The 25,872-nt window shown below is 40.8% G+C and overlaps 1 protein-coding gene across 7 annotated transcripts in view; it reads left to right on the plus strand.

The window, feature by feature from the left end:
• The window catches only part of Nbea (neurobeachin), a 494,166-nt gene that overhangs the window by 314,045 nt on the left and 154,249 nt on the right, over positions 1 to 25,872 (plus strand). For all 7 annotated transcript variants that reach the window (XM_041659254.1, XM_041659249.1, XM_041659252.1 and 4 more), the window contains one exon: positions 2,571 to 2,714. In XM_041659254.1, the coding sequence (XP_041515188.1) occupies positions 2,571 to 2,714 (144 nt within the window). The remainder of the gene's footprint in view (positions 1 to 2,570; positions 2,715 to 25,872) is intronic.

Genomic DNA, 25,872 nt, shown 5'->3' on the forward strand with positions numbered 1-25,872 from the left:
GGCTTCCAGGTGTCTGTGGAGATAAATATGCAAGCAAATGCTAGGCACTTCAGCTGGAAGGTTTGTGAGGTATGGAGAGAGCATAAGTGAAAGAGTGGACAAGTCATGACAAGGAATGGATTTAATCCTGAATTTCAGCAGGTTTTGTGTGCACCTACTGAGTACCAGACCCTTATGTTTCAGAGATGACAAAGTAGTACAATGCAGAGAGCAGGTCCATAAGAGATCCTGCCTCCAGTATGTATCCAAATGTATCCAGATCCAGATGTGACAGCACCAGGGTCACCTAGGAAAAATGTCTGAACGAAGGAAGTAATGAAGGGCAACTAAAAAATAGAAAAGGAAAACCCTTTACATTGGGCATACCATCAGTACAGATCTAGAGGGATGTGAGAGCATGGCATATTCCAGAAGCTATCCAGGGTACTTGTATTGTATGATAAATATTCTGACAATGTGTTGAGAGTCATATATGAACTGTGCATTGGTGAAAGCCTCCATACCAGGTAATGGCTGAAAGTAATGCAGTGGCCAGCATTACACAAGATGAATCTTCACCCTTGACCTAAGCAGGAGAAAGGAGGAACAAGCTAATTAACTCAGCTGGGCAGTGCATGAGTGCTGTTGTGCAGGCAAAAGATTCCTGAGTTATCATTGCATTTGTGTCTTTTGTTAAAGAAAGCAAGCTCAGAATTTCTCTTATTAAATTACTGCCCAACTAGTAAAGGGATTGAGACTATTGCTTCCCCTCAGACATTGCTGCTATGCAGAGTTCGTATTGGGATATAGGTCTGAAATATTCCAGGCTCTGTCCTTCGTCTTGTATTCCAGAAATAAGAATCCCCCATGAACCAGTGAGAAAGGACCCACACACACACTTTTTATGGCCTTTGAATCGGTTTGTATTTATCAAGCATAATCCGTGCTCCAGTCGCTACAAAAAAGAAAAGCTTCTGTCTCAAAAAAGAAAAGAAAAAGGCGAGAGAGAGTGTGGGGAGAGGGAGAGGTAAAGAAAGAAAAGAAAGAAGAGAAAAGCTACATAGGACAGGGAGAGAAGGAAGCAGAAACTAAGGGTTGAGAATAGGCTCACATGCTGTTTCCCAGTGCAAATTTTCCAGCACCTAGATGTGCTTCCAGGAAAGCATTTGAGTAACACCAGCATTGATGCACTGTTGAAAGGCCTGTGGAATGGACCTAGGAAAACTGACCAAATAAGTGTACTGTAAATTGCATCAGACAAATATTGGGCCAGAGCTCTGGCATGCCCTGGGAGCACCGTTATCACAGAGCCTGGCACTAAGCACAGCACTTCCATATGGGACTGATTTCTAAGAGTATATACACTGCATGCAGCATCCTACTAGTCAGTGCTGTCTTCCAAGCCTGTGCCAGATGCTGTAAGAAGAACACAGTATTTTCCTCCAGATTAGACTTCAAGGGACACAGACAAGATTGTGTGCATGTTCAGCATGGTATGCCTGAGACTGAAATAGTATGAAAAAGAGCTTTTCGCATGTGGGTTAGTTTATGTTTGCATATAAGTGTCCAGTTTATTTGCAGTTTTAAAATTTTTAGATTGCTGTCACCCAAAGCAAGTGTGTGAGAATGTGAAAATGTTTGTCAAACAGTCAATTTTTTGTATGTGAACCAGCATTATTCCTCTGAGATAAAACCAACTTAGCTGTTGGAATGTTCTTCTTAATATGTTCTTAATTCAGCCTTACTAGTATCTTTTGTTTTGTTTTTGTTTTTTTTTTTTTTTTTGTGTGTGTGTGTGTGTGTGTGTTTTCTTTGAGGTAGGATCTCTCTGCATTGCCATATACCAAAGCAGGATATAGTTTCAGAAAATCCATGTTTATTTTGTTAATTGGTAGAGAAACCACTTTATGCAATAGGTCTATTGAGGACCATTCTACCTTCACCACCTTTTATTAGAGCTTCCCAGTTGACGCCATTTCTTCACTTAGAAGTGAACACTTTCCGTTTTCTTTAGACCTATATCATCAACTTTCAAAAACTGATTCGTTACTTACTTAACTCACACCAAGTATGGTTATATAAGTAAAATTTTAAAGTTGTATGGATCAGGAAGCCGAATTTGAAGGGAAATGCAGCTATTTTATAGAGCACGCATGATTCTAGAGTCACAAGGAATGGGTTATAAACTGGGTCTGATAGAGTGGGCCTGCAATCCTGCCACTCAGAGCTGCTCAAGAGAATCACAAGTCAAGGCCAACCTTGGCAAGTCAGAGAGACCTGGTCTCAACAGGTAGAAAGGGCTGTAGGTAAAATCAGGGACAGTGCATTGTAAAGAAAATAGAAGGATGGATTGTAGGGCCACAGTGAGCCAAGAGCTTGCTCCCCCTGCTTCTTTATCTGTAAAGTAAGGGATAAACCTCCTTCAACTTTTCTCAGAGGAATCCAGACAAACAGATAAAGAAGTATTTTAAAATGCTCTGTAGTTATAGAGGAATAGCAGTCATAGCATATAGGAAAGAAAATGTGTATCAAATGCCCACTAGGTGCAAATACATTCACAGTAACTAAACTGCTATTTTGCTTGCATATAGGCACTGAAGAAGATGTAGTGAAGTCTAAGAAAGCATTCAGAAGCCAAGCAATCGTAAACCAGAACTCAGAGGCTGAGCTTATGTTGGAAGGAGATGATGATGCGGTCAGCCTGCTTCAGGAGAAAGAAATCGACAACCTCGCAGGTACTTGTTAATATGCTTCTGCTTGTCATGAGGAAAACATAAAACCACTGAGCTCAGACTAGCTCCTGGTGAAGAAGTGGATGCCAGTGGATGTCATGGTGCTTATTCATACAAGTGTTGATAATTTAAAGTGCCTCACTCTCTGGAGTCCATCAAGTGTGCTTCACTGACAGTAAATAACCAGCAGCACACACGTGCAATGAGGAACAGTGCTTTGGATGGGAAAATAATTCTGAGTACACATAACATAAAACTGCTGCTGCGTTGGGAGGTAGGATAGTGAGTCCCTCGACTTTTGTGTCTCTAACCTGGCAGCAGCCTTGAAAATGGGTGCTTCACACGGTGTGCACAGAACTTGCTAGCCCTCCAGGATGAATTCTTTGGAGTGTTTTGCTCTACCCTCACGTCTCTAAACCCCAGTTACTAACAGTTAATCTCCCTGTCCCACCCTCAACTTCTCTTTGTCCTGGTGCTGCTCTGAGGTCATTAAGAACAGGATCTGCCATGGCCTGATTGGGTGTGGACATCTTCAAGGATTAGATAATAACCTTTGAGGTCTGATAAAAGCAGAAAGAGACAAGTACAGCTTGGGCACAGGCTTAGAGCATGCACTGAGTCCAGGAATCAGGCTGTGAGAATACATCCTACCTAGAGCCAGGTTAAAGCTCCTGTGTTAGCTGGATATGGTAATACACTGCCATCTCAGCACTTGGCAAGAGGACTGCAAGTTCAAAAACATCTTGGGCTGTGCAATGAAATTCAGTCTCAAACAAATGACAACAAAACCACCCTGCTTCATAGACTCAGATCTCCGATTAAGCTTTAAGCTCAATTTGTTGTCAACCCATACAGCACTGGAATACAGGGTAGCAGTGGAGCAGGGGCTTCTGTGCATCTTTCTACTTAAAGTATTACACTACTGTTTCCAGGAACTTTCTTACTGAAAGTAATATGTTATAGCTCTATAAAATGCCTGCAGCGATTTATTCCTACAGCAGAAATGTTGCTATTCATCGCACAGGGGAGACAGACTCCCATCCTCCCACTTCTGGAGGATAGACTAAGCAGGGTTGTTGTAGTGCCAGGTCCTAGAAATGCCTATCATTTCTGTATCCGGAAACCTATTTTTTCTATTTCCTGTATCCTGAATACCAAATGTTTGTCTCCAATTCCTAAGTAAATGTTCATATGTTACTTTTGGAAATGAAGGCAGAAAAAGGCTTTTGTTAAATTTTTCTGGAGTCACTTTTACTTTTGAGGTCATAGGAAACTGACGTGTTGTGTCTGACCGTGCTTTCCCTCATTCACTTGTGCTAACACCCATGTTTGACATTATGTCCTTTAGTTTGCATTACCTGGCATTTTGTTTCACCAAAAATAGCTGGTTCAAGATTGCCTGGTCTCTTGAAGCATATATTAAATCTGCTCAGTATTAATATTAATCTGCCAGTCACACAACGCACCAAACATTAGTAACTCTCCTGTGTTTCTGTCCTTTGATGATAGCTAACTTTTAATTTCTGTTCATAACAGTGAAACATTAAGATCAGACACCTTAGAGCAATGAAAGTACCCTTGAAATGAATTATTAATGTATAAGTAATAGTGACATTTCATGAAAGTCACTAAAAAATGAGATTGTATAATTTCTGGCCATCTGTCTCTCGGGCCTCTAACTCCATCCTTTCAGCAGATGTCCTTTGAACAGATCTGCACCTGTTCATATCCACTGGGTCTTAATTTCTCCTCTTTCATGAAGGATGTCTGTCTGCAAAGCTTAGAGTGTATCCTAAAATACTGATGATCCCTTGCCTCATCAATAGTGTTCATCTTTAAAACAGTAACCCAAAGTCTCGCCTGGAGCCTTAAATAAAAGAGAAAGTGAATGAGAGGAGAGCATTCCATAAAAGGCAGAAAAAAAGAGACAGAAATAGTGCACATAATTTACAGAGGTGTGTGTTTTGTAAATGCTAAGTTCATTATTGATCTTCATTGTCATGACTGACATTGCAACACAGAATTCATTTCCAGAAGTTAACTACAGATCAGAATCCCTAAATTTAATGAAATCTACTAATAATAACCTTATAAATGGGTAACATTTTTGCTCTAAGAAATACTTATCATTATCATAGTTATTTCTGTCTCAGACAATTAACAATGTATTCTTTTTTTGTTTCTGTTTGTTTGTTTTTCAAAACAGGGTTTCTCTGTGTAGCCCTAGCTGTCCAGGTTCTCTCTCTGTAGACCAGGCTGAACTCACAGAGAGCCCCCTGTCTCTGCCTCCCTAGTGCTAGGGTTAAAGGTGTGCACCACCACCATCTGGCTAATAATTTATTTCTTTTTTTAACTTTTTAAATTTATTCTTTGTGTCTTTCACATTATTCCTCCCAATCACACTCACCCCCCCCCCCTCGGCTTCCTCAAAAAGAAATAAAATTTAAGAGAAAAAGAGGGAAAAAACGGGAAATCTCATCGTGGATGCTGCAGTATGACACAGTGAGTCATGCAGTAAACCCCTTTATCCATACATCTTTACATCAGGCATTTATCACAAAGAAGCTTTGGTCTGGTTTGAGGTCCCCTGGCGTCTGCCATACCATGGACACTGGGCCCTCACTGGAACTCTTCCTGGACATCCCATTGCTGCCCTGTGTCATGGAGATCCAGCAGACCTGGATCTACAGGACAGACCTCACCCCCACTCTGCTTCAACAGATCACAGATGGGGTGGATATTGGGATGGACCAAGTCATAACCCTGGCTCTGGACCTGGGCAGCTACAGGATTGTTCAGCTAGTTCTCCCTTATCCTCACCACCAGGCTGAGCTCTGCAGCATTGCCTTGGCTAGTTCACTCCTTGCAGTGATGAGGAAGGGGTAGGGCGTGTTCTCCAGCTTTCACATCCTCGGGTTTGGTTCCCCTCCACCGGCACCTTCAAGGCCAGCTCTACTGTGTGGCCCACGTGTGGCATAGGGACCACTCTCCCAAATGCTGCAGCTGATGAGGGACAGGGACAGCTCTCCCACTCTTAGGATAACAGAGACAGCTCTTCCACCTGCCTCAGGCATTGATGGGGGCATGTAGTTTGAGCATCTCTCCTCTGCCTATGCATATGACAGATAAGTAATGGGGACATCCCTCCCATGCTCAAAACTTTGGGATTGGTTTACCCACACCTCCACCAACAGAGTTGACTCTACTGTGCTCCCCAGGCGAGGTGCAGGATCCACTTTCCAAAGTGCTACAACTGGTAAGCGGGGAGGATCAGCTCTCTTGCCCACCACAGATGGCAAGGACAAAGGAGGAGAGGCATCTTTCCCTCGCCCTCACAACCATATGTCAGAAGAGGGGGTTGGCCAACTCTCATACACGCAAGGGCTATCTCATCAGCACCTCTGTCAACAGGGTCAGCTCTACTGTATTGCCCAGGCTAGGAACAGGGCCCACTGCAGACTGTAATGGGAGAGTCAGCTCCCCCATCTGTTGCAAGTGGTGAGAGGCAAGAGATAAGATAATGTATTTCTTATTCATAACATATCCTAAATTTCCTGATAGTGCTGTACTGCCTAAAGAGAACTTCACCATTACAGGAGACAGCTCCAAGTAAAAAAGCAAAAGAGCCTAAGATTCTATGTATAGTATTGATATTATCTTATGTTCATTTGGTGTCTCAGGAAGCAGTCTGTAAAGTCACAATTGTCTGTATACATCTCAGACATGAAAGTTACCGTGTTTCACTTCTTAGTTTAACTCAGAAGTATTTCCATACATTATTCATATAAGAAGTATAGCATTGGGGCTGGAAAGACGGCTCAGTGCTTAAGAGCACTGGGAGCCTAGGCAGTTTGGATGCTCACCTTAGGAGACATGGATAGAGGTGGGCGGTCCTTGGGCTCCCCACAGGTCAGGGAACCCTGATTGCTCTTCGAGCAGATGAGGGAGGGGGACTTGATCGGGGGAGGGGGAGGGAAATGGGAAGCGGTTGCGGGGAGGAGGCAGAAATCCTAAATAAATAAATAAATAAATAAATAAATAAATAAATGAAAGGACCTCGGTTCAATTTTTAGCACGCACAGGACAGCTCACAACTATCTATAACTCCAGTTCCAAGTTATCCAGTACTCTCACATTGACATATATACAGGCAAAATACCAATGCACATGGAATAAAAATAAATGATTTTTTAAAAAAATTAAAAGAAGTATAACATAAAAAATATCCTAGTAACTTGATAACTTAACCTGCTTCTGGACAGAATCCATTGCCCTCTTCTTACAAAGTAAGGCTTTGCCGATAGAGATACAGCTGAGAGACAGCACTGCAATCTTCACACGTAACTATAAAACCAGGACCTTTCCTTGTCGCTCTGTCTTATCAAATTCCAGCACATTAGTACTTAGAGGTCTGTGAATATGCATAAGTAGGAACAGTAATTTTAACTTTAATAATAGCCTACATGTTGCCTAACTCCACTCTAGTAAATGTTTTTTAATCTATTTTTTTTTAAAGAATGCTTTGGGAAAACACAGTTTTACTTGAATGTTGAGTGCTTGTTGTATTTTTTTATTGTTGGGTACTCTCTGCTTTTAATAGAAATAAAATGTTCATAAAGTTTTGTAGCTTCAATGTCACCTGATTTTCTTTTTCATTTTTAGTTCCCTTTCTTCCCAAGTTGTTCATCTCAAGAGGCAAGTTAAATGTGTGTGACTACTAATCACTCAGCTTACTATGTTTGTAGCAAGCAGCTAATAGGATTTTAATATAGGAGTCTGCCAATCAACTAAGTAATTATTATATTATTAACATCTAATCTAATTTACTTTAATTGCTGTTTTAGTTTATAGTGATCCACCAAAATGAATTAGCCCTAAGATTCCATATGTGCCTAAATATTTCATCTTACTAATTACATTTTTACTTGAAATACTGAAGTAAATTAGTATAAGCTAACTGAATTTAATATAAAATGACAATTATTTTATTTGAAATTTAGCAAGTTATTTCTTCCAAAATTTCAAATAATAAACTGAAATGAAAGATTAACTCAAATTTATGTGAGTAGACATGGAGATGATTGCATTCAACTGATAGAATGCCAGCCCACTGGTATAATGTATTTTGTTTCTCTTAAACCAAATTACATGGGACTGGAGAGTCGCTCACAACCATCAGTAATTTCAATTTTATGGAATGTAATACCCTTTTCTGGCTCAGGTACCAGTATAACATGAGGTTCATAAAGTCATATACAGGCACACATTGTCTTAGTCAATGTTCTATTGCTGTAAAGAGACACCATGACCACAGCAGTTTTGTTAAAGGAAAACATTTAACTGGAAATGGCTTATAGTTTAGAGATTTAGTCTGTTGTGTCATCGTGGCAGGAAACATGGTGGCAAGCAGGTGCTACAGAAGAAGCTGAGCATTCTACATCCAGACCAGTAGACGAGAGAGAGAGAGAGAGAGAGAGAGAGAGAGAGAGAGAGATGTCTGATGACACATTTCCTCCACCAGGGCCACACCCACTCCAAAAGGCCACTCCTTCTAATAGTGCCACTCCCTATGAGCCTATAGATACCATTTTCATTCAAACTACCAAACATACAACACATAAAATAAAATGCCTTTTAATAAAAAAAAAAGTAAGAAAGGGGGCTGGAGGAGACATGCTCAGCAGACAAGGGCACTGTCTGCTTTCTCACAGGACCTGAGTTCAGATCTTGGCACCCACATGGCAGCTCACAGTCATCTGTAGCTGCAGTTCCAGTGGATCTGACAGCCCTTTCTGGCACCCAGAGGCACTGCGTATGTCATGTGCATACTACATATAGGCATATACACATAAAATAAAAATAAATCTTTAAAAAGAGACTCACATGCTGAGTGACAGTAGAAATATTTTACATAGCCAAATTGAAATTCTTTATTGTTTTTTCCAGAGTTTAGTATTGCAAATTTAGGGAATTCTACTGAGTTAATGACTGTAATAATGTTTTATTACCAGTGTTGTAAGTTGTAATAAGTTTACCTATTGCTGTTTACATAATGAACTTTTATTACCACCCATTTAATGTCCAGTATCTGAGAATATTTTCCATAATCTTAATGTTCAAACTTTTTTCACCAGAAATATTATTTCTTTCTCTCCATTCTGCAATTTCTCTATGAGAAACCAGGATCCTCACTTCACAATAAGATAACTAGAAATCCCCTGTAGCCAAAGATCCTCACTTCACAATAAGAGAAGTAGAAATTCACTGTAGCCAAAGTGATGCAGTTTATTTTACAAACTTGCAAAATCGTGCATCAGTCTAGCATGGCAGGCATGCTGACTGAACACAGAGAACAGCTTATGAATGGGGCTTAATGCATGCCCCTTCCTCCAATATTTGAATGATCAGTAGTGACAATCTTACTTGTTATCTAGGTGTTATTCTTCTATATGTCACTTAAACTTTTTCTTTTATTAGACAAAACCATATGTAGGTGCATATCTATACTTATCATTCTGTTTATTTTAAAGTTTCTGTTAGCATTTCTCTCATTTAAATTTCAAGTTTGGGTAAGGGGATAATTTAGCAGTGTTGGGAAAGTCAGGAATAGCTAGACTAGCAGGGATTCACAAGGGCAAATGTTTTCTGCTCATTTGCAGCTGGATTTTTATAGCCTGGCTTGATGCACCTTTGAAAATAAACCATCAGAGTTTTTCCTACATTCCTATCTCCTCTTAGATAGAACCCATCTCTGTTTTAGGTCCATTTAAAATACTGTTTACTAGTTAATCTTGTAAGTCATTTAAAAATTTTTTGGCATTTCTTGGGAAATGTTGGTTAGCTACATCACTAATCAGTAGTAAATTGATGCATATGCAATATAAAAAATCATGATTTTTGCATATTAACAGTTACACATTATCTTCACAAGCAGAACATTCTGTTGCCCCTAAATGAAACTTTGTGCTCCTTGGCCGTTCTCCCTTTGTTTGTCTATTCTCCCTACATTCATAAGCAACCACTGGTCTTCTTTCTGCCTCCACATTTTATATTCTGTGCATTCTCTATCTGACCCATGGTGAAGCATATCTGTCCTTTCTGCAAAGACTGTTCCCTTCTACATAGATTGCATTGTTTTATCTGTTTCTGGTTGGTAGACATTTGGGTTCTTTCACCTTTGGGCTGTCTTTGCATTTTTGCATATAAGATTTTATGTAAGCATGACATCTTATTTCTAGGGGTTTCTGGCTTGGATAGTAACTCTGCTTACTGTTTAGTGACAGTGTGGTCCGGGTGCTCACCAAAATGGCTGTGCCATTATACATTGAATTTGCAATTTTCAGATCCCTATCTTCACAATTTGTTACCTGGAGTCTGCATAAAACCTCTAACTGAAGATGTGTTTCCTCTCACACCACATTCCATACAGGCTGTGCATTGCCTTCCTTTTAACCGTGTGGAAATCTTCCTTACTTACAAGGCTCTTACTGAACCTTTGGTAAAGCTTAGTAAATAGGAGAACCAAGACTTTTGACAAATGGATTTATTCCTCCAAAAATAAACCTTATTTTAAGCTATTGAAATAAAGTATTGAGCTTGAATTTAAGATACATGCTCATGAAAACAAAGTACTCAGTTCATCTCTTAGCTCTTCCACAGGGAAACTTTTTCTCTTTTACCTCCTCTTAATTAAAAATAGATTCTTTTCTTATAATATATATATATTTCTTCTTCCTCTACTCCTCCCTTCCCATCTGGATCCGTTCCCTTTCTGTCTCTCATTAGAAAGAAAAAAAAAAACAGGCTCTTTAGAGATAGCATAAAGCATAACAAAATAAAATAAGATAAAACAAAAATATTTCTTCAAAGTTCGAAAAAGCAGACCAACAGAAGGAAAAGAGCCGAAGAAAAGGTACAAGAATGAGAACTACTCATTCACATACACAGGAACCCCATAAAAATACTGAAGTTAAAACTGTACTATATATGTGAGGACCTGGGGAAAGGCTGTGCTCTTTCAGTCTCTGTGAGTTCATATGATCTTTGCTCAATTGATTTGGAGAAATTTGCTCTCCTTCTGTCTTCCATCGGCTCCAACACTCTTTCTGCATCCTCTTCTGTGGAATTCCCTGAGCTCGGAGGGGAGAATTTTAAGATTTGTTTATTTATTATGTATACAGTGTTCTGCCTGCATGTGTGCCTGCAGGTCAGAAGAGGGCATCAGATCTCATTACAGATTACTGTAAGCCACCATGTGGTTGCTGAGAATTGAACTCAGGACCTCTGGAAGAGCAACCAGTGCTCTTAACCACTGAGTTATTCCTCCAGCCCAAGAGGAAGAATTTGATGAAGGCATCCCATTTAGAGCTGTGTATTCCAAGGTCTCCCTCCCTTCTTCTCTCCCTTTCTCTCCCTCTGTCTCTCTTTTTCTCCCTTCTGTAATATCTGACTGTGAATCTTTGTTTTCAGAAGCAGGAGGAAGTGCCTCTGATGATGGCTGAATCCTTATGATTCACTGATTATAACTATAGCAGAATATCATTAGCAGTTATTTTATTGTACACACACACACCAGTAGTCAGTATTTGGGTTCACCCTAGGTCCCTAGACTATCAAATCTCTGGGTTTTGGTCATACACGCAGTGTCTGGTGTGGGTTCCATCTCATGAAGTAGGACTTAAGCCAAATCAGACATTGGTTGGTTACTCCCACATGCTTTGTTGACACCGTTGCCCTAGCATGGTTTTCAGGCAGGACAGATTGTAGAGCAAAGTTTGTGACTAAGTTGGTGGTAATCTCTCTTTTGGAAGCCTGTAAAGTGCCTTCCCATACCAAAGACATGTAAAGTGTAATGCTCAAGCTTCTATGTGAGCACCAGCTCCACCTCTCCATGTGCAGTGAGTTGTGTGGGTGTTGTCTTCAGCAATGGGGCCTTGTTGTCTGTTTGTGGAAAACAACCTATTGTTTTGGCAACAGCCTTGGTTGTTTAGGATTTCCCTTGGATGCCTTTGGCCAACAACACAATTGGATGAAACCCAGCCCCTACACTGGAAGTTTGGTTTGGTGACAAGAGGTGACTACTTGGGACTTTGTCACCATCATTATTTGCAGACTTCTTTAGGATTACCTTCATATATTTTGGGTTTCCACTTCACTGTTTTTCCATACAACCCCTCAAATGTCCTTCACTTCTAGCTGTCTTTCCCTGCATTCCCTCCCTCAACCTCATCTTCACTCCCCCTCCCTACCTGATCCTGCTGTTTATGATCCCCCACCACTACCCCAATCAACCCAAAAAAATCTGTTCTATATTCCTGCCCCAGGGAGATCATGTGCCTCCCCATTGTTCCTTCATCTGTTTATCTAACCTCTCTGGGTCTATGGATTGTAACTTTGTTATCTCTTATTTAGCTGCTTATATCCATATATAAGTGAATGCATAATATAACTTATCTTTCTGGGTCCGGGTTAACTCACTCAGAATGATTTTTTTCTAGTCCTGTCCATTTGCCTCTAAATTTTATGATGTATTTTTTTCTTCAGTAATTTGTGACCATTTTATTCTTTAATATTTTAGAATTTATTCTTCACTTATACATTAAATCCTGACTGCAGTTTTCCCTCTCTCTACTCCTCCCAGCCCCTCCCTCCCTTCTCCCCCAGATCCACTCTCCCTTCAGAACAGGACAGGCCTCCTGGGTATATCAACTGAACGCAGCATAACAAGTTACAATAAGATTAGGCAGAAACTCATATCAGGGCTTGACAAGGGAACAATATGGGAGGAAAAGAGTCCCAAGACCAGGCAAAAGAGTCAGAGATACCCTCATTTCCACTGTTAGGAGTCCCATAAAAATCACCAAGCTATACTGTAAAGTACCTTCCCATACCATGTATGCAGAGAACCTAACAATCCCATGCAGGCTTGTCACTTCAGTCTCTGTGGGCGCCTATGAGCCCTGCTCAGTTGGTTCTTGGGCTGTGTCCTCATGATGTCCTTTACCCCTGACAGTCCTTCCTCCCCAACTTCTGCAAGATTTCCTGAGCTCTCGCTAATGCTGACTGTGGGCCTCTGCATCTGTTTCTGATCAGTTGCTGGGTGAAGCCTCTCTGATAATGGTTGGGCTACGCACCAATCTGTTCTTCTGGCTGGTGTGACCCACATGCTGGCATTTTTGTTGTAGCTTAGTAATATTCCAGTGTGTAAATATAACACTTTTCTTGATCCATTCTTCTATTGAAGAACATCTAGGTTGTTTCCAACTTCTATTTTGAATAGAGCAGCATGGTTGAGCCAGTGTCCTTGTGGTAAAATGAAGCTTCCTTTGGGAATATGCCCAAGAGTGGTGTAGCTGGAACTTGAGATAGACCTATTCTCATCTTTTTGTTCATTTGGGTCATTTCTCTTTGCCTTTTAGTTGTTTTGATAAGGGTTTATCAATCTTATTGCTTTTCTCAAAGAATCAACATTTTTTTCATTGGTTCTGTGTATTCTCTTCGTTTCTATTTGGTTGATTTCGTTGCTGGGTTTGATCTTGCTATCTGCTCCTTTGGGTATAATTTCTTCTTTTTGTTCTAGAGCTTTCAGGTGTTCTGTTAAGTTGGTAGTATGATATCTCTCTAGGGTTTTTTGTTTTGTTTTTCATTTTTGATGTTGTTTAGTTTTTGGGGGTTTTTTTCTTTTTTTTTTTAATTTTTTATTGAGAAAAAGAAAAAAAAAGTTTCTGCCTCCTCCCAGCCTCCCATTTCCCTCCCCCTCCTCCCAATCTTCCCCCCTCCCCCCACTCCTCTCCCTCTCCCTCTCCAGTCCAAAGAGCAGTCAGGGTTCCCTGCCCTGTGGAAAGTCCAAGGTCCTCCCCACTCCGTCCATGTCTAGGAAGGTGAACATCCAAACTGGCTAGGCTCCCACAAAGCCAGAACATGAAGTAGGATCAAAACCCCTTGCCATTGTCCTTGGCTTCTTAGCAGCCCTCATTGTTGGCCATGTTCAGAGAGTCCGGTTTTATCCCATGCTTTTTCAGTCATAGTCCAGCTGGCCTTGGTGAGCTCCCAATAGATCAGCTCCACTGTCACAGTGGGTGGATGCACCCCTCGTGGTCCTGACTTCCTTGCTCATGTTCTCCCTCCTTCTGCTCCTCATTGGGACCTTGGGAGCTCAGTCCAGTGCTCCAGTGTGGGTCTCTGTCTCTATCCCCATCCATCACCAGATGAAGGTTCTATAATGATATGCAAGATATTCGTCAGTATTGCTACAGGATAGGGTCATTTCAGGTTCCCTATCCTCAGCTGCCCAAGGAACTAACTGGGGACATCGCCTTGGGCTCCTGGGAGCCACTCTAGGTTCAAGTCTCTTGCTAACCCTAAGGTTAGCCTTAACTAGGATTTGTGCTTCCCTGCTCCCCTATCCAACCTTCCTTTATCCCAATCATCCTGTTTCCCCAAGTTCCCCCCATCCTCCCCTTCTCACTTTTCTCTCCCCATCTCCCCTTACCCCCATCCCACCCCATCCCCGAGATCCCAATTTTTTTCCCCGGCTATTTTGTCTACTTCCCATAGCCAGAAGGATAGCTATATGTTTTTCTTTGGGTTAACCTCCTTATTTAGCTTCTTTAGGATCACCAATTATAGACTCCATGACCTTTATTTATGGCTAGAAACCAATTATGAGTGAGTACATCCCATGTTCATCTTTTTGGGTCTGGGTTACCTCACTCAGGATAGTGTTTTCTATTTCCATCCATTTGCATGCAAAATTAGTTTTTGGGGGGTTTTTTGTTTTTGTTTCTTGTTTTGTTTGTTTTGGTTTTGGTTTTTCAATATAGGATTTCTCTATGTAGCTTTGTAGTCTATCCTGGAACTTGCTCTGTAGACCAACCTGACCTCAAACTCACAGAGATCCACCTGCCTCTGCCTCCTGAATGCTGGGATCAAATATGTGCACCACCACTGCCCAACCTCTCACCAGCGTTTTTGTGCAAGCACTTAGTGCTATGAACTTGCCTCTTAAAACTGTATTCATTGTGTCCCATAAGTTTGGGCATGTTGTGTTCATTTTCATTCAATTGAAAGTTGTTCAGTTTCCATGAGTTTGTAAGCTTTATGTTGGAACCTGACACTTAGGAATGGGGATAGGCTAGGTATCTAAAGGGTTCACAGGAGGGAGGTGAACAAAGTGTTCTACTAGGATTTCCTTATATAGTCTCCTTGGAAATAGGGGTAGAGAGTGAAGAGAGGTCACCCAGAAGGTGCACAACACAGCTGAGGATGAGACTGTGAGACTGGATCTGGAGGGGCGGAAGAGAGTGGAAGATCTACAGCCAGCCTACATGCTTCCCTGGTAGGAGTGGTCTGTGGGTTAGTAGAGGGTACCTGCTAGAGTTAGGGGCCAGGCCAGGCTAACGCAATGAGTGAGGGAGAGGATGGTCTGCCGAATCTATAGATAAGGACAGTAGAGAGAGGAAACCTGCAGCAGGTGTTCTGCTCCAGAACTGGGGAGGAGACTGGGGTTGAATTTGGAGGAGAGGAGGGAGTGGTGAAGGCCCTCAGTTAGATTACCTGTTTTCCTGGCCAGCTCAGCTGGAGTGTTCCCAGGGAATGCCTACTGGAGTGGGAGGCTGGGATAATGGGATGAGTTGGGGGAAGGAAAGTGGAGAAGGTCTCTGTGATCATTTGGGGACAGGGTCAAATAAGAAAGGGAGATCACAAAAGGCAGGCAGATGAACTGGGGATGAGACAGGAATTGGATCTGGAGGAGCAGAAGGAGAAGTAAAGATCTTCAGTCAGCCTACCTGCTTCTCAGGCGGAGGTCATGGTAGGAAAACTTAAAGTCAATCTCATCTCCCCTCCGTCCTTACCTGCTAATTATTTCTTTATTAACTGAATGTCTCTGGGGGTTCTCATATAAGGCTAAGATAGCAATGCTGTTCTCAATTAAGAAAGGTCTATTGCATAGATTGTGTGTTCTATAGCCAACGAATTAGAATGATACTTTAAATATATTTCTAAAAGAACAGTAAATATTTTTAAAATAGCAGTGTTGGGACAAGGATATTACAATCTAAGCTGGACTTTTTAGGTAAATTTTTTTCAAAGTAAGAGGCTTATTATCCTTTATACAAGTATCTGTACACACATCCCTATCTCTTACAATTCTGAAATTCAGGAAACATGAATTCTGTGAATAAAGAGTGAGATACACAATAAAACAAACCTAGGAGAACATTTGCAGGGTCCCAAAACCTCACTCTTCCTCTCTAGAAGTAAGCACTGTGTTTAGTGTTCCTGACCACCACTGAAAATGAATGCTGGGACATACGCAGCACATGGAAGAGTGAGAAACCAAGACTAGGAAACAACATAATGGCACAGCCCAAGAACTTTAAGAGAATTTGTTTATTTAAAACAAGTCGAAGTGTCAGAAGCACAGATATCTAACTTTTGAGTGGAACCGGGTAAATATAAAGGAAAGAAGACACTGTTTGTTCCACCCTTGAGTGCAGTCCCTCTGTCTCGGTCCCCTGGCCAGGCTGCCCCTCCCATTCGATGCAGTTCTAACATGATGATCAGAATGCATTTGCCTGTCTCACCAGTACACATATATTTAAGAATTTTTCACATGTATTCTTATGTGATTTTAGGTATATATTCTACCTAGAATTAATTTACCAATATTTTTATTGAGAGAAAGATATCTCTTAGACATTCTGGATTCTCTAAAATGTATTTAACTCAGGACTCTCCCCCCCCCCCATTTTGAAAGGCATGTGTATTTCAAGGGAAATTTAATCCATATGTTCCTGACTCACTCACACTTAACTCATCAAAATGTTGTTTAGTAAAAGCTATTTGATGTTGGGAAAGCCTTACAAGACTTCCTAAGTCTTTTTTTTTTCTTTCTCTTTGAATTAGGAAGTTGCTTTGCCAATCATAGATAGCATACACAAAGGGTTCACATTCCATTTCAAACAATTCACCAGTCACCTTGAGATAACATTCACGTGCCCATTTCTTGCAAAAACTAAAATAGTTAACATTATAACTGATTTTATTATTCGGTACAGAGCTGTAAAATAAAATCCCCATCTTGAATACCTGGTGATCTTTGATTCTTGTTATTCTCAAAAAGTCCACAAGTCAGTGTAGACCTTCAGACATTATATTGTGTAGGTACAGTCCTGTGTTTACAAAAGTGTATGTCCTCTTCAGTCATGAATTCTGTAGTCTATAAAACATATTTAAACTGCTCTTAATAGCAATAACAGTCCTGCTAACCTGACTATGAATTTCAAACTATAATAACAGAACACAATTTAACTATGTCAATTATATATTAGTCATGCTTCAAATCATATATAAAAATTCTCACATACCTTTTATTTTAAGAATAAGCCACAGTTTGATCAAGTGTCTTATAAATCCCAATAGTAAGACCTTTTTTCCTAATACATTGTTTTGGTTGAAACAGTGTTTTTTTTTTCACTTCTTTCTCCATATACATAATTTCTAAGAATGTACCATCAAACCACTAATCTGAAAAACAGAACAGTAATCATCTAATTATTTGGTAGACTATGGCTCTCTGTATATGGGGCACCAAGCTTCTACACGTTACAGATTTTAGAGAGAACATGAATGAAGATATTAATTACCTAATAGAAATACTTGAATTTTGTTTTTTGATACACTCGCAGGAGAATGTGAGATAAAGAGCTGCTTTCCAATGAACAGACCGGTCCGGTCACACTAGCATCTTGGAGCAGAGGAGAACTGATCTGCAAGGCAGAAGTGCCCTGGTCTTCCCTTTGAGAAACATAGCAATGCTGCGCTTTCCCCTTTTCACTCACAACAGAGCTGCACAAGGATGAGCAGCTTTCTGCAAGTTTTGAGCCATATTTATTCCTGTAACTTAATGCTGCATACAGAAGTCGGAGCCTATAGAAAGCCCATGCTTTCATTTTATATCACTAGCTTATCAACTAGCTAAAAACAGTCAAAGTGCTTCTCCAGTTCAGCTTATATGTGAGTCAGAGAAACTGATTAGCAAACAGATAAATTCTGAATCTAAATTTGAATTTTCCCTTTTCTGAATATAAGTGAAAGAGTGAATGGGGGCAGAAGGGAGGTGCCAGGGGACTGGGAGGAAAGGAGGAAGGGGAAACTGAAGTCAATATAAAATAATAATAAAATAACTAAAGGAAATACACACTAAAGTAAAAATAAAATTGGATTTGAGGTCTCCACTTACTAACCAGTATTTTCTGAGAAAAAAAAATTGATGTAGTTAAATGTAAATGTGTGTGGGAGACAGAATCAACATTTACTAAGAGGAGGTGGTATCAGAGGCTGAGAAGTGACAGTGTGTGGCTTAGAATGATACAGAATTTTAGAAGTTATGTTGCAGCAGTGGGAGCACTGACCCACCAGCTCAGCCTAAGAGACTTGGAGCCAAAACGTTAATCTCCTGTTCTTTGTTTCCAGTAACCTTTATTCATTTCCTCATAGCACTGTGTTTTCTTGAACCTTTCAGTTAGTTAACAAAGCAATTAAGTGGATTATTGCCATCTATATTGTAAAGGAAGGAAGGAAGGAAGGAAGGAAGAAAGAAAGAACAGGGCCAGCAAGATAGTTCAGTGGATTAAGACACTTGCCATTAATCCTAGCAGCCTGAATGCAGTCTCCAAAACCTCCATCATGAAAAACAAGAACCAATTCTTTTTTTTTTTTTAGATTTAATTTATTATGTATACAGTGTTCTGCCTGCATGTGTCCTTGCAGACCAGAAGAGGGTACCAGATCCTCATTGCAGGTGGTTGTGAGCCACCATGTGGTTGCTGGAAATTGAACTCAGACCTCTCAACCACTGAGCTGTATGGCTCCAAACCCAAGAACCAATTCTTGACAAGCTGTTCTCTGTCCTCCACATCTTGACCATAGGAATGCACACACACCCATACCCACCCACCCCCACACACACACACAAATAAATTCTGTCATTACTTTAAAAAGAGAGAAATGTTTACAATAGAAGATGCCAGGGCTACACTGTAGTAAAGGCAAGAGCTGGGAGGACATGTGATCTTTAACCAACATTTTTGAATCCTGACTCCAATTTTATTCTAGTTGGATGTGGTTCTCCAACCAAATTAAACAGAAATATTGATTATTCTTAGGTGTGTATGCCATGATGAAACATGGAATAAAAAGATACATGATAGAATCTCTGCTCTCCAGGACCTGTCTGTTTGGCTAGGTCTGTTGGATTTACAAGCTTTTCAAAAGGATATTAATGATCTAAAGTTAGAAAGCAGGGTTAGGCTTGGAGTTCACAATTTAGACCACCAAGGTCACTAAGAAAATGGATAATATAGAGAACAGAGAGTCTCAGACTAGCTGCATAGCTCCAAGGAACAGCAGGCTTCCAGCCAGTGAAGAGAGCTGTTAGCAACACTGCAGAGGCCAAGCCAGAAGCCAGCAAGACAGCCCTATGCCATGGGCGTCAAAGTCCTGCGTCAGCAATTTCAACCTGATGTCCCTTGGAACACAGGTGTTTTTAAAGCCACTAGCACAAGCAATCCCCTCAGAAAGTGTGTCTGAAAGACTCTAGTAATATCAAAAGGTTACAATTTTGTTTCTTAACTCGGAGAACTTGCGCATTTCCCAAATACCCTGGCAACAGGCCAGGTGGGAGTGTAGCCAAAGAACTGAACAGGAGAGAAAAACGGGAGAGGGCACAGATAAGACAGCAGCTGAGGTGGCAGGGGAGGGTGACATCAAGCGCAGAAAGAGAGAGAGCAGCTGGCTTGCAAAGAGAAAGGAAGATCATTTCTGAGAAAAGGAGCAAAATGAGATGAGGCTAAGTTGTGCACAGAAAGCCTTCAGCTAGAGGAAGACACCAAGGCAAATGCAATGTTTAACTTTTCTCCAAAATATGAATATTATAAACCATGATGGATGCTTATAAAGCAGCAGTTCTCAACATGTGGGTCAAGACCTGTTGGGGGGCACATTCAAGATATGGTGCATATCAGATATTTATATCACAGTTAATAGCAGTAGCAAAATTATAAAGTAGCAATGAAATTATGGTTGGAGGTCACCACAACATAAGGAACTGTACTAAAGGGTCAGAGCATGAGGAAGGTCAAAAACCACTGTTGGAGAGGATGATCTCTCCTAAGAAGAGGCCTTGTATTTACCAGTCTTCTCAAAGGGGTGTGTGACCCTCCCCACTGCTGGACACCGCAATATCTGACCTCTACTGCCATAATAGAAGCAGATCTGACAGCCAAAGCTATGGATGCTTTCTCAGTGTCATCTCCCACAGCTCTCCCTTCCTCGGCTTGCTCTTCAGTCAAACAGATTTCAGGATCATGCCATTTGCAGCTCTGTGTGTTCATCCCTAATATTCTCCCCTACATTATGTAACTGTCATACCCATACATCACCCCTCATGGAGTTGCCATTCCTGCAAAGTCCATACCGCAATGAAAATTGTTACACTTCAAGGAATGTCCATAGGGTTCTTCTCTACTTCTTCTTTGATAGGAGGTAGTACACATAAGGATATATAACCTAACTTTACATCATATGTAAATCCTACCTATGATGTGGACTAAACTACCTTCATTCTCATTTGTAGAATGAGGACAATATCAGTAGCTGACACATAGCCTTATTGAAAGGAATAAATAAGATTAATTTATGTGCTGTGCTTTATACAATACTCAGTTGAGTCCTTCTCTCTCTCTGACATAATTATTCATACACATTTCTTTATTATTTTACCCCATATTTTTACCCCATAAAGGTCCTTATACATTACTCTATTCCCTTTAGTTCCCAAAAGAATACAACAGACAATCATTATTTTTTGTTTATTGCTTGAATGAATGGATGCTGAGTTAAATGCCTCTGCATCTAATTGCCAAAGAAGAATCAAATTGTGCGCTAAGAAAAATGTGGCAGTTATAAAATTATGCCATTTTGATGAATAATATATCTGGGTGTAACTAGAATAATCAAGTATAATTCCCATTGGATTTTAGTATATTTTTTAATTTTTATTTTTCCCAGGACCCACTCTCCCTTATGCTTTTAAATAACAATTTGGAATAAATCATAAAAAATATCATATGGTATTTTAAGAGACTTCTACTGTTACATACAAATGAAATGGTGATATGTATCATTTTTGTATTCCATCAATGCAGATTGCTCTCTGTGAGTGAGTTCTGTGCTCAGTGAAGAAGATATACCCATCTTCAGGTTGCCTATGTGAACTGGAGGAATAGATCAGCAGCATGTTCAATATTTTATAAGAGGTGCAATGAAAATATGCAAGGAGCCCTGGGAAAATGAAGCCTGGCTAGCATGAGCCCAACCTAGAGCTTAGGGTCCTAAGCCTCCTGTCCATATAGATCTAATTCACATCCTCTGGTTAGTCACACATCTAGTCTAAAAGGAATTTACTCTTCCCAGATACAAAATGACATCCTGATGCCATAAAAGAGTTCTAATTCCAGAAGATGAAAGATGTTTCCCATATGTTGAACTAAATATAATATAACTTGAAACATAAATCTCATCCCCTCACCTGGGAGGGTGGATTATCACAAGAGCCCCAAAGTGACCACTGCTTTTCAAAAAGGTTTTTGTTCAGGACATCTCAGTGCTCTTCTATCTGGATTATATGCTTTTTAAAGCTTTTCTTTCCAAAATCCATGATAGTCCTTGCAGAAAATGCTATATATTTTATATTGTTAATATATGATACATAATTTTATACATGTATTTATATATATATGGACAAAGAATTACTTGTTTGCCAAATGAATTGTGGAATATAAGTGAAAGGATAAAGTTAGGATGAACCAGATTGTCTCTTGGTACCTGATTCCTCGTCGCAGGCACATTAAATAAGATGTAGCTTTCCATAACAGTAGTAACATTATGAACATAATGAGCAAACATTGTGCTCAAGTGCAATGTTGAGTTGCATGTTCTGAAAGCGGTCTCTCGGTTTTCTCACAACTGTTTCAGTCTACTGTAAGTTGACTCTCTTCAGAAACAGATGTACTCAGAACTCTGGAGTTGTGTTCCAAGCATCAAATAGTCATCTCTGGAAAGCAGGGAAATGTGGGAATGATCTATTATTGTTAAACTCAATGTTTAAGACAGAAGGAACTCAAGGCACCAGGAAGCATCAAAGGCCACTTTCTGGGTACAAGCTTGTGTACTCAACAGTGAGACTGTTTGGGAGCACTGTGTAATGAGGGTTCTGGGGGAAATATTGCTAAAACTGAAGTGCATGACCCCATATGCTTCTGAAATTTGTCTTGAAATTAAAGCCCCTTAATCTTTTTTTTCTTAGATTTTCCCCCTACTTTTCCTAGCAACATATTTAAAGATTCCATAAAGTAGTGGTTGTGCTCAGTGTTTTGGCCGTATTCTACTATCCACACTTTCATTTCCTCTGAAATTTTGTCACATTATTATAAAATCAACTGCAAATATTTACTGCCTGTTCATATTTTAGTCTTTTTTTAATCATTCTAAATACAACAGCTATTAAATTAGCTAAATGTAAGAAATATTAGCTGGGTAATGGTGTTGCATACCTTTAATACCAGCACTCACAAGGCAGAAGCAGGCATATGTCTGAGTTTGAGGCCAGCCTGATCTACAAGAATGAGTTCCAGGATAGCTAGGGCTACACCGAGAAACCCTGTCTCAATGATGATGATGATGAGGAGGAGGAGGAGGAGGAGGAGGAGGAGGAAGGAGAGAGAGAGAAATTCAGCTGATTCCAACATACACTGCAACTGTACATGCCCTAAATAAGGTAATTGCCCTCATATGTCTTATCTGCTAAGTCTAACAATGCCTTTAATTGAACATCAACTTGTTTGCCTCTATATTCTTTGTGCTGTTAGAATTGGTAAATGAAGTTCAGTGCTGTCTGCAAATGCAGTTGCCATACTTGCCTTTGATAGCTAGGACTCTGTTGACCCTCCTAAAACGCAATTAAATCCTGCATCAGAGCAAAGAAAAGCAGTTCTGACCTGTGGGAACTGACCTTGGTGTTTCCGGGAGCTGGTCTGGAGGTCACAGCTAAGCCAGGGTGCTCTTGAGCTGAACATAAACATCACACAACACCATCATCTATGATGTCACTCTAGACAACTTAATAATTTGATCTAAGCTCAGACAATAGCAAGGTCAAGAAACACTAAACACCCCCTCTCCTGGCTGAAGTGGGTAAATGCTGCTTCCTTACAGCCTTAGCTTGGTGCTGAAGGAGTGTTAGTACAGTAACCAGTCCTGCTAGCCTGTTCCATCAGATCCCCCGCACAAAGGTCTTCCTTCTTGAGTCATGAAATTCTACAAATCCCTTTACCAAGGTTCTGATCCTACAATTAGTCCTTCGCCACTCCTCTTCCCTTACAGTGAGCAGTGAGCCTGTGGTTCTGTTGCAGGTGCACACCACTGTGACATCTAGAGCCCAGTTTCTGTGAATAGTGTGACCTTTACCGCAATGGCGATGGGAAAGAAAGACTTCTGTAAACTGTAAGGTTGTATAGAGATGCTAATGCGTTTTTTTTATTGATTTCTAGGCTTTGAGTTTTGTTTTTCAGCAACACAATCCAAACTCACAAGTATTTAGCATTCTTTTAAAAATATATTCAATGGCATTCTTTTCAGATATATTCAGTGGCTATGTGTGGTGGCACAAGCCTTTAGTTCCAGCACTTAGGAGGCAGGAGCAGGCGATCTATGAAACAGTTTCCGGAACAACCAGGGCTGTTACACAAAGAAGCCCTGTCTGGAAATAAAATATATTCCATGAGCATATATACTTATGACACATCAGTATACAGTGAGGTTTACTATGTCTTTGGAAGAAGCATGGCCTCAAAGAGAAACCTCTTCTCGGCTCCTTCCTGATGCCTGGTGGCTCTGGTTCGAGAATAATGGCAAGTAGCACCCCTAGCCTACCTCTAAAAGCAATCATGGACCCATGACCAATGAAAGAAATAACATTTGCTTTTTCGTTTGTTTGTTTTTAATTATCATTATTTATGGTAGAGTTTTAAATTAATGGTAGAGTTTTAAGTTATATGTGCCAACACAATAGGAATAGACCTTTTGCATTTTGTAACATTACTGTTCTGTGTGTGCTGAGGACATCATTGTAATTTATTCTTTCATTATTAGGGTAGCTATTGGAATGGATGTGTTTACAGTCAGTTCCCAATTCACAATACCAAGCAAAGTTCTGGAGGTTAAACCCATAGTGCTGAGATGGGGGATGGGCGCTAGAAATCAGGTCGGTAGATGAGTATCTCCTAGCACCAGGGATACTGCCCTTCAAAACACTCTGGAAAAAGATCCCAGGTCTCTAAATCACTTGGTACCATATGGAAAACATGCTGGCTTGTGATTGTGCTTTATGTAAACATTTTAATATAGGATCCCTAAAATCCAGAGGCTCCCTGAAGGGGATTAAAGCTAATCCCCTTTCTCTATTGCTGCAGTGGATTAACTGTGCGCTCTCTGGCTGCTTTGCTCCCTAGGCTACAACAAAAAGGCCCTGCACTCCTCCAACAATCTATGGAATTGGGAGTTGTAATTGGAGATTTGCAGGGGTTGGGGGACATGCATCTAAGGTTGAATGTTCCGTGATGTGTCTTTCTTAAAGAAATCCTTTTATAAACTCCCAGAAAATCTCAACCCAATAGAATAATTAGAGAACCAAAAGGAAGCGCAGTTCCGTTTTAGAAATGTTCCCAAATAAAAAGCTCCCGAGCTGTTTTCGTAAAATTCGTGCTATTATTTCAGTAAACCAGAGAGTATAGTAGTTTGAATAACTCCACTCATGATCTTTTTAATTTTTTTCCAGTTTTAAACAAATTTATTGTTTGGATATGTTAAATTACTTTTAGGAGAAGGAAGCAGCTCGCCGTCTTTAATGTTTTTGGACCATTGTTTTTTTTTCCAAATGTCAGACTTCTAAAAACCTAAAGCGTGCTCGTCGGTGTTTAGAATGACCTTTTCTAGGTGGATGCTGTTTGTTTGTTTGTTTGTTTGCCTTTTTGCCAGACCCACGTTGTTTAAGATACTGTTTCAAATGTGAATACAACAAAACATTTTGGAGAAGGAACGAGGAAACCCGCGCCGGGTGCCGCGCTGCGGAGGCGCAAGGGTTAAGGGAGCGGTTCGAACCCGCGGGCGGGCGCAGGCGATCCGAGGAGGGCCCCGGGGGCTGGAGGCGCCGGCTAGCGCGGACCCTCCAATAAACACAAAGGAGGGCCTGGGGAATAGAAACCCAAATCCACTTGTAATCGTACAAGAGATTCGGGCATAATTACTTGAGCAACCTAGATTAAGATTGATGAGCCTTTAAAGTGGCGCTCCAGACCGACCGCCTCGCCCCTTGGAAAAGAAAAAAAAAAAAAAAAAAACTCCCGCGAGTAGCTAAGGACCCAACTTCTCTGGCGGCACCGGGAGCCCGGGCCGCCTTGCTAGTCTGCAAGGCAGTAGCACCGCTGAAGGCGACCCCACTTAGTCTGCTGCGGACCAGATTCAGTAAGCCGCACCAAAACCGGCCTAGGCCTCTGGGTCTCTTCTCAGAAATAGCCGGGCTCCGGACCGCTGGCTCCGCGAGCCTTCCCGGCTCAGGCCTGGGCCTGCGGGTGAGCGCGAGACTTTCCTGGTTGCCTGTCTCCTGCTGTGTGCAGCTAAGGGCGGGCATTAATGACTGGGTTCTGTTGCTTGCTCCCTAGAACCTAAGAGAAATCAACAAAGCCCACGTTATTTCTGAATTCTTTGTCGTATGTTTAGACCAATAGCGAGAAGAGAAAGGGGTTTCAAGTAATTTCCCCTCGAATCATTGTTCTAATTGAAGAAATTCGGAGTGAGCACTCCGTCGGGTGCGCAAACTTAACAAAAATCTATTGAATCCTAATTTCTCAGCTTCCAAAAGCTGAGAAATCCCACTTTCCAACTCCTTTTCCGAGAACGGTTTTGTTTCAGCGTTTTTCTCACATTTCCATCTTTGGTGTGCTCTGGTGAGAAAATGAAGGCCAAGGTTTTCGTTCTTTCCTTCATAAGAACCCGGTAGCTTTGCACTCCCAGTAGTGAATGTACCACCTTAGCACGCCAA

The sequence above is a fragment of the Microtus oregoni genome, unplaced genomic scaffold, assembly GCF_018167655.1.
Source record: "Microtus oregoni isolate MIOR12 unplaced genomic scaffold, Mior012 000010F_ref0000083, whole genome shotgun sequence".
Classification (NCBI taxonomy): Eukaryota; Metazoa; Chordata; class Mammalia; order Rodentia; family Cricetidae; genus Microtus; species Microtus oregoni.